General features: G+C 41.8%; 1 protein-coding gene across 1 annotated transcript in view; it reads right to left on the bottom strand.

Annotated features, from left to right (window-relative positions):
- The window catches only part of LOC139551373 (receptor-type tyrosine-protein phosphatase mu-like), a 565,336-nt gene extending 555,903 nt beyond the window's left edge, over positions 1–9,433 (bottom strand). The window contains exon 1 of the mRNA XM_071362858.1: positions 8,739–9,433. Coding sequence (XP_071218959.1) covers positions 8,739–8,811 — 73 coding nt within the window. The 5' untranslated portion in view covers positions 8,812–9,433. The remainder of the gene's footprint in view (positions 1–8,738) is intronic.
- Between the last annotated feature and the right edge of the window lie 993 nt (positions 9,434–10,426).

Genomic DNA, 10,426 nt, shown 5'->3' on the forward strand with positions numbered 1-10,426 from the left:
CCCCCCCCCCCCCCAGTGCCTTCAGAAAGTATTCACACCCTGTCACGCCCTGACCTTAGAGATCTTTTTTATGTCTCTATTTTGGTTTGGTCAGGGCGTGAGTTGGGGTGGGCATTCTATGTCTTGCATTCTATGTTCTTTTTACTATGTTTTGTATTTCTGTGTGTTTGGCTGGGGTGTGGTTCTCAATCAGAGGCAGCTGTCTATCGTTGTCTCTGATTGAGAACCATACTTAGGCAGCCTTTTCCCACCTGTGTGTTGTGGGTAGTTGTTTTCTGTTTTGTGTGTCTGCACCAGACAGAACTGTTTCGGTCGTTCTCGTCGTTGTTGTTTTTTTGTATTTCAGTGTTCCGTTTTTATTTAATAAATGATGAACACTTACCAAGCCGCGCTTTGGTCACCTTCTTCTTCAGACGGCCGTGACACACACTTGACTTTTTCCACATTTTGTTGTGTTACAGCCTGAATTCAACATTGATTTCAATTGAGATTGTTTGTCACTGGCCTTCCCACAAAAACCCCATAATGTCAAAGTGGAATTATATTTTTAGAAATGTTTACAAGTTCATTAAAAATTGAAAAGCTGAAATGTCTTGAGTCAATAAGTATTCAACCCCTTTGTTATGACAAGCCTAAATAGGTTCAGGAGTAAAAATGTGCTCGACAAGTCACATAATAAGTTGCATGGACTCACTCTGTGTCATTCATGATTTGTGAATGACTTCCTCATCTCTGTACCCCACACATACAATTATCTGTAAGGTCCCTCAGTCGAGCAGTGAATTTCAAACACAGATTCAACCACAAAGACCAGGGAGGTTTTCCAATGCTTCTCAAAGAAGGGCACCTATTGGTAGATGGGTAAAAACTTTAAAAAGCAGTCATTGATTATCGCTTTGAGCATGGTGAAGTTATTAATAATGACACTTTGGATGGTGTATCAATAAACCCAGTCACTACAAAGATTGAACCGTTCAGGGATTTCCCCATGAGGCCAATGGTGACTTTAAAACAGTTACTGAGTTTAATGGCTGAGAAAACTGAGGATGGATCAACAACATTGTAGTTACTACACAATACTAACCTAAATGACAAAGTGAAAAGAAGGAAGCTTGTACATAAACCAAATATTCAAAAATATGCATCCTGTTTGTAACAAGGCACTTTAAGAAATACTGCACAAAATGTTGCAAAGAAATTAACTTTATGTCCTGAATAAAAAAATGGTTGTTTGAGGTAAATCCCACAACACATCACTGAGTACCACTCTTCATATTTTCAAGCATGGTGTTGGCTGCATCATGTTATGGGTATACTTGTCTTCAGCAAGGACTAGGTTGTTTGTTGGGGAATAAAAATAAACCGAATAGAGCTAAGCACAGGCAAAATCCTTGAGAAAAACCTGGTTTAGTCTGCTTTCCAACAGCCACTGGGAGACAAACTCACCTTTCAGCAGGACAATAACCTAAAACATAAGGTCAAATCTACACTGGAGTTGCTTACCAAGATGGCATTAAATGTTCCTGAGTGGCCTAGTTACAGTTTTGACTTAAATCGGCTTGAAAATCTATGACAAGACTTGAAAATGATAGAATAATTTTTTTAAATGTTAATGTGCAAATATTGTACAATCCAGGTGTGTAAAGTTCTTAGAGACTTACCCAGAAAGACTCACAGCTCTTAGAGACTTACCCAGAAAGACTCACAGCTCTTAGAGACTTACCCAGAAAGACTCACAGCTTTTAGAGACTTACCCAGAAAGACTCACAGCTCTCAGAGACTTACCCAGAAAGACTCACAGCTCTGAGACTTACCCAGAAAGGCTCACAGCTCTGAGACTTACCCAGAAAGACTCATAGTTCTTAGAGACTTACCCAGAAAGACTCACAGCTCTTAGAGACTTACCCAGAAAGACTCACAGCTCTGAGACTTACCCAGAAAGGCTCACAGCTCTGAGACTTACCCAGAAAGACTCATAGTTCTTAGAGACTTACCCAGAAAGACTCACAGCTCTTAGAGACTTACCCAGAAAGACTCACAGCTCTTAGAGACTTACCCAGAAAGACTCACAGCTCTCAGAGACTTACCCAGAAAGACTCACAGTTCTTAGAGACTTACCCAGAAAGACTCACAGCTCTTAGAGACTTACCCAGAAAGACTCACAGCTCTGAGACTTACCCAGAAAGACTCATAGTTCTTAGAGACTTACCCAGAAAGACTCACAGCTCTTAGAGACTTACCCAGAAAGACTCACAGCTCTTAGAGACTTACCCAGAAAGACTCACAGCTCTTAGAGACTAAACCAGAAAGACTCACAGCTCTTAGAGACTTACCCAGAAAGACTCGCAGCTCTTAGAGACTAAACCAGAAAGACTCACAGCTGCCAAAGGTGATTCTAACATGTGGGGGGTCTGAATACTTACAGTTGAAGTCGGAAGGTTACATACACTTAGGTTGGAGTCATTAAAACTCATTTTTCAACCACTCCACAAATTTCTTGTTAACAAACTATAGTTTTGGCAAATCGCTTTGTGCATGACACAAGTAATTTTTCCAACAATTGTGTACAGACAGATTATTTCACTTATAATTCACTGTATCACAATTCCAGTGGGTTAGAAGTTTACACAAACTAAGTTGACTGTGCCTTTAAACAGCTTTGAAAATTCCTGAAAATTATTTCATGGCTTTAGAAGCTTCTGATAGGCTAATTGACATCATTTGAGTCAATTGCAGGTGTACCTGTGGATGTATTTCAAGGCCTACCTTCAAACTCAGTGTCTCTTTGCTTGACATCATGGGAAAATCAAAAGAAATCAGCCAAGACTATAGAAAAAGTTGTAGACCTCCACAAGTCGGGTTCATCCTTGGGAGCCATTTCCAAACGCCTGAAGGTACCACGTTCATCTGTACAAACAATAGTATGCAAGTATAAACACCATGGGAAAACACAGCCATCATACCGCTCAGGAAGGAGACGCATTCTGTCTCCTAGAGATGAATGTACCTTGGTGCGAAAAGTGCAAATCAATCCCAGAACAACAGCAAAGGACCTTGTGAAGATGCTGCAGGAAACGGGTACAAAAGTGTCTATATCCACAGTAAAACAAGTCCTATATTGACATAACCTGAAAGGCCGCTCAGCAAGGAAGAAGCCACTGCTCCAAAACCGCCATAAAAAAGCCAGACTACGGTTTGCAACTGCACATGGGGACAAAGATCGTACTTTTTGGAGAAATGGCATCAAGTCTGATGAAACAAAAATAGAACTGTTTGGCCATAATGACCATCGTTAAGTTTGGAGGAAAAAGGGGGAGACTTGCAAGCCGAAGAACACCATCCCAACAGTGAAGCACGGGGGGGGGCAGCATCATGTTGTGGGGGTGCTTTGCTGCAGGAGGGACTGGTGCACTTCACAAAATAGATGGCATCATGAGGGGGGGAAATTATGTGGATATATTGAAGCAACGTCTCAAGATATCAGTCAGGAAGTTAAAGCTTGGTTGCAAATGGGTCTTCCAAATGGACTATGACCCCAAGCATACTTCCAAAGTTGTGGCAAAATGGCTTAAGGACAACAAAGTCAAGGTATTGGAGTGGCCATCACAAAGCCCTGACCTCAATCCTATAGAACATGTGTGGGCAGAACTGAAAAAGCGTGTGCGTGCAAGGAGGCCTACAAACCTGACTCAGTTACACCAGCTCTGTCAGGAGGAATGGGCCAAAGTTCACCCAACTTATTGTGGGAAGCTTGTGGAAGGCTACCCGAAACGTTTGACCCAAGTTAAACAATTTAAAGGCAATGCTACCAAATACTCATTGAGTGTATGTAAACTTCTGACCCACTGGGAATGTGATGAAATAAATAAAAGCTGAAATAAATCATTCTCTCTATTATTCTGACATTTCACATTCTTAAAATAAAGTGGTGATCCTAACTGACCTAAGACAGGGAATTTTTACTAGCATTAAATGTCAGGAAATGTGAAAAACTGAGTTTAAATGTATTTGGCTGAGGTGTATGTAAAACTTCCGACTTCAACTGTATATTAAATGAGACATTTTTTGTATAGCAAAAGAATCTAAAAACATGTTTTCATTTTGTCATAATGGGATTTTGTGTGTAGATGGGTGAGAATTGTTTTATTTAATCCATTTTGAATTCAGGCTGTAACACAACATGTGGAAGACATTGTATCTCGTTATCACCATATTATTTTTTTGCGTTAGTTGGCTGTACCTGCACCAAAACTCAAATGCACCAAAACTCACATTTTCCTTCTTAGCTTGTTCTCTTTCGTTCATTTTAAATAAAAACATATTTTTTTCTCTCTTTTTATTTCCATGACTGATCAAAACTTGTTTTCTCATGGCTCTCTCTTGTCCAAAACTTGTTTTCTCATGGCTCTCTCTTGTCCAAAACGTGTTTTCTCATGGCTCTCTCTTGTCCAAAACGTGTTTTCTCATGGCTCTCTCTTGTCCAAAACGTGTTTTCTCATGGCTCTCTCTTGTCCAAAACGTGTTTTCTCATGGCTCTCTCTTGTCCAAAACGTGTTTTCTCATGGCTCTCTCTTGTCCAAAACGTGTTTTCTCATGGCTCTCTCTTGTCCAAAACGTGTTTTCTCATGGCTCTCTCTTGTCCAAAACGTGTTTTCTCATGGCTCTCTCTTGTCCATATGCCGCAGACATAGAGTATGGTGAGCAATATGTTGGGAACATTGAATCGCAAATAAATCGTAGTATTGAATCGCAATACAAAGACAATCGTGAGAATCGCAATACATATCATATTGGCACCTAAGTATCGATTTCCAGCCCTAATTCACACACACACAATGTAAACTATTGGGATGAGGGAGAGGAGACCACTTTAGACTAATGGAATGAGGGAGAGGAGACAAGGAGAGGAGACCACTTTAGACTAATGGAATGAGGGAGAGGAGACAAGGAGAGGAGACCACTTTAGACTAATGGAATGAGGGAGAGGAGACAAGGAGAGGAGACCACTTTAGACTAATGGAATGAGGGAGAGGAGACAAGGAGAGGAGACCACTTTAGACTATTGAAATGAGGGAGAGGAGACCACTTTAGACTAATGGGATGCAGCCAGGCTCTAACCAGGCAACACAGGGACCTCACAATACCATATTATCACGATACTTAGGTGCCGATACAATATGTATTGGGAGAGGAGAGGAGACGAGACAAGACGAGACGAGGAGAGGAGAGGAGAGGAGAGGAGAGGAGAGGAGAGGAGAGGAGAGGAGAGGAGAGGAGAGGAGAGGAGATGAGAAGAGGGGAGATGAGATGAGAGGAGAAGAGAGGAGAGATGAGAGGGGATGAGATGAGGAGAGGAGAGGAGAAGAGGGGAGATGAGAGGAGATGAGAGGAGGGGATGAGAAGAGAGGAGATGAGTAGCGAGGGGAGGAGATGAGAGGATAAGAGAGGAGAGATGAGAGGGGATGAGATGAGGAGAGGAGAGGAGAAGAGAGGAGGGGAGAGGAGAGGAGATGAGAGGAGATGAGGGGAGAGGAGAGGAGAGGACATGAGTAGCGAGGGGAGGAGATGAGAGGAGAGGAGATGAGTAGCGAGGGGAGGAGATGAGAGGGGAGATCTGATTGATTAGCTCCTACTTTACATATCTACAGTCATGCAAGTAGAAACCACATTTATCGACGACGTGAGTGCCAGGGGGAACCTGGAGCTCAGCGCAGCACACCACGTCTATAAATCTCCCCCTAATACACACACGCACACACACTGCAAAGCACACAGAGAGGCACACACACAGACACACAGATTTCTGCTCAGAAGCACACACACACAGAGAAACACACACACACACTCTCTTCTTTCACCCTGCTGCCAACTCACACCACAAGCCAAAACTGATAGACCTCACACAGAAAAGGACTGAAACATTTCATTTTATATTTATAACATTTATCATTATTATATTATTTATCATTTTATGAGGGATGTTTTCTGATGTTGATATTAATTAATTATTGTGTATCATTCACAGTTGTTTGTATTTTTGCTAATCTAACTCAACTAAAAAATTTCAACCACGTTGCTCACTGAAGATGAACAAACATTTCCACTCAGATGAAACCGTGGTTGCTCCCCCCAACACCACATTTAAACGAGTTACATGATGTACCCGGCTTGTGGTCTCACGCCGGTATGATCTTATTCAGAGCGCTTGAATGTTATGATGAATATAATATTTGTACCATGCTGCCCCCATCAGGGCCTCAGAGGAACTACACCCTTACAGGTTAGAAAAGACCCTTCTTCAATCCACACACACACACACACACACACACACACACACACACACACACACACACACACACACACACACACACACACACACACACACACACACCAACACACACACACACACACACACACACACACACACACACACAGACACAGACACAAACACACAGCATCAGTTTAACCACCAAAGACTAACAGGAGCAAAATACCTTGAATAGACGTTGAAAAGACATTGAAAAAATACGTTGAATAGACGTTGAAAAGACATTGAATAAAATAAAAAACATTGAATAGACGTTGAAAAGACATTGAAAATACGTTGAATAGATGTTTCCCATCAATTTTGCTCAGTGGGAATTGCTTTCAGAGTCTTCTCCCGCATTAAACCACTGTCTAAACGTATAAGAGACACCTCATCCAAAACCATTAGAAACCATTTTTGACACATTATTATCCAATAAACAGTGACTGTATGAACCCTGTTTAACTCCTCAATGTGAAAGCTTGTTCAATAATGTAATGTGGGTTAACATTAAACACCACTAACCACCACCCCAGCCTCAGGCTTCGCTGCGTTCACTCTTCGTGTAGTTATTGATCCCGAATGAGCACAACACCCTGGTAACACAGAGTGAATATATTGTCCAGACACACAGCTCAAATGACCCCTTTTAGGAGCTGAATTAGACCAATTATTAGAGTCGTCGTCCCCCCCCCCCCCCCGGCCCCCCCAGGGAATTAGGGATATGGAAAGTACTCTAGCTTTATCATAGAATTACAATGAACATCTATGACCTATACTTAAAGGTCTCCGTAATGTGTGTCCTCTACGTTAGTAATACTGTGACACTAGTGCGGTCCAGGTTCAAGCAGGGTGAACCTGAAAAAACATGTATTTGTTGTTTACAGTGTATGTACTATGTCAACGTAGTACTAAGTTGATCTTCCTGCTGAGTCTTACAGTGTGATTCATGGCTGGTTAGATAACATAATGAATATGCCATATTCAGTGTTAAGATACACTCTAGTCATTATTAAGGGAAGTTCATAACTATGTTAATTAACACATGAGATAAATGATGTCCAAAACATGAAGTTAATTACACAATGTATTACACCAACATGAATATATCTATCTATCTATCTATCTATCTATCTATCTATCTATCTATCTATCTATATATATATATTTATATATATATATATCATAACTTTAGGTCCATGTTTTATATAGTAGTTTTATATAGTATCAGTTCATAGCCTAAAGGTGTAATACGTAGTGCATATATATATTTTTATTTATATATATATACTGCGTTTTCCATTGGCTGGCTGCTATCAATAAGGCACTTTTTATCATAATGCACCGGATGGACAAATTCCAGCTGCTTTGGTAAGTTGTTAATGCATTACCACGTTGTGGTTTTTTACACTTTACATTTCGTAAATGAACAAGGGTAAAACTGCTTTACTGTTAAACAATCAACCATTACCACACGATATATTGGTGAATATTGCAATGCATTGGGTAGGCTACTCACACTGTGTCGCCCGTTTGGGCGAGTGCTCATAGCCCACTAAAGGAATGAACCCGGACCGTTAGGTTGATGATATTGATCTGATCTATTTCGCAGCAAGGTATCAATAACATACACCTTTAAGTAGCCTATATTGTTGTATGAAGATGATGAAGAGGATGTTGAAGACAACTTATTGTCATTGATTAAATGATTGAACGTGGTAACAACGTTGCGTAGATTCCGTTCTCTTTCTCATACTATAAACTCATATGTGACTATATGTATGTTTTATATATTTAATTAGCCTTTTGTCCAAAAGTTACAACTACATAAACATGAAAGGGACTCAAACAGACACTCGTGGGTTCCGGGCTGACTCAAAATGTTAGCCAGAAGAAGAGTTAGGAATGCGGGCAGCAGGACTGGGTGCTCATGGCAACGTGGAGAGCGTACCCAAACTCTTTACGCAGGGCTTGTCAAACTATCTACATAGAGTTCAACAAATAGAATAAAAAACGAGACAATATTTCCATAATATGTAATCAAATGACCGAAGCAACAACAGTATGGCTAAGCAACGGAAATAGAAGTCACTTTTGAAGAGGCAAGATCACTTCAGGTTAATCACATTAGGCTACAAGTTATTACGGATGGCGAAGTAACGTTAACGGTCAGTCCCGCTCAACACCGTGGCATCCGGAACTGTTGTGGTTCAATTCAAAAGACCTCGGTCGATTTAACGATTTAACAAATAGAAAGAACAGTCAAGTGTGACACGGTGTATCCACACAAAGCACCTGAAACGGTGATTGCGAGTTGGGAAACTGTCGATCTATAAGACAGTTGACTGACTGCTGTAAAAAAACAACCCAGGCTACCTGACATGATTCTAACGTTATTAAGCGGTTAAATTGAGTGAAATTTAATTCTTACCTTTATAGACTTGTCCTCGTATCGTCACAAGCAAGCTGATAGCAGCCAAGAGACGGTGCATAACTTTGTCCATGTCGAAACGGACAGCCGTAGTGTTAACCCCCCGGTAGCAGGGTTAACTTGAGAGAGATAAACTATTCTTCTGTCTGTCACAAGTTCAAATGTCTGCCTCCTTATACTTCGCATCTAACTGGCAGAAAGATAATAAAAACTGTTATTTTCTCCCTTCTTCCTCGGTTCGGTGTGTGAGTGACCAACGGCTGCTCGGTCTTCGACTTCCAACTGACTTCACGCGGGGAGGAATCTCAAGACTCCGGTATTACACCGGGAGGATAGAGTGGTTTCTGTTCCGCGAGCTCTCCCTGTCCGCTTTCTCTCTCTCTCTCTCTCTCTCTCTCTCTCCGGTAGTATCGGAGCTCTCCCTGTCCGCTCTTTCTCTCTCTCTCTCTCTCTCTCTCTCTCTCTCTCGGGTTGTATCGGAGCTCTCCCTGTCCGCTCTCTCTCTCTCTCCGGTAGTATCGTAGCTCTCTGACTAACTCTGCTGGCACGCGCGAGGCAGAAACAGAGATGTCCACCGGAACGCGGGAACGGATGGTAATCGGTCACCGTGTCCCCTCCTACTTCTTCTAACCGAGTTTTTTTTCAATTTTTTTTTCAGTTTGGCATCTGTCTATCTACCTGCTTGTCTGCTTGTGAGAAAGTAGCCTACATGTCTCACAGCCAAGTCAAATGGCAGGTACAGTAACTGCTGTACCAATATGATATCAGAGGAAAACCTCAATGTGTCACGTTTTTGAAAAAAAGTTAAGAATCAATATATTGAAATCAGCTTATTTCAATACATTGCAGTCAATGGGAAGAATTGAGGGTCAACCAATCAGGGGCGCAACTTGGGTTTTAGAAGTGGGGGGGTCATAATTATTATTATGATTTTTTTTATCCAGTCAAATAAACACTCCAAACAGCCTACCCGACCTCTCAGAGACTTCCGCTGGGTCCTAAAGCACACCGTGGTTGCCTTTGTATCACTTTCCAATTATGAAACTGGGGGTTTGCAATTTTCTCCTGGGGAGGCAGTATATTAACGATACCCTGAGTTTAACGATGCCCTGAGTTTCACGATGCCCTGAGTTTCACGATGCCCTGAGTTTCACGATGCCCTGAGTTTAACGATGCTCTGAGTTTAACGATGCCCTGAGTTTAACGATGCCCTGAGTTTCACGATGCCCTGAGTTTCACGATGCCCTGAGTTTAACGATGCTCTGAGTTTAACGATGCCCTGAGTTTAACGATGCCCTGAGTTTCACGATGCCCTGAGTTTAACGATGCCCTAAGTATCACGATGCTCTGAGTTTAACGATGCTCTGAGTTTAACGATGCTCTGAGTTTAACGATGCCCTGAATTTCACGATGCCCTGAGTTTCACGATGCCCTGAGTTTCACGATGCCCTGAGTTTAACAATGCTCTGAGTTTAACGATGCCCTGAGTTTCACGATGCCCTGAGTTTAACGATGCCCTAAGTATCACGATGCTCTGAGTTTAACGATGCTCTGAGTTTAACGATGCTCTGAGTTTAACGATGCCCTGAATTTCACGATGCCCTGAGTTTCACGATGCCCTGAGTTTCACGATGCCCTGAGTTTAACAATGCTCTGAGTTTAACGATGCCCTGAGTTTCACGATGCCC

The sequence above is a fragment of the Salvelinus alpinus genome, chromosome 23 (genome assembly GCF_045679555.1).
Source record: "Salvelinus alpinus chromosome 23, SLU_Salpinus.1, whole genome shotgun sequence".
NCBI lineage: Eukaryota > Metazoa > Chordata > Actinopteri > Salmoniformes > Salmonidae > Salvelinus > Salvelinus alpinus.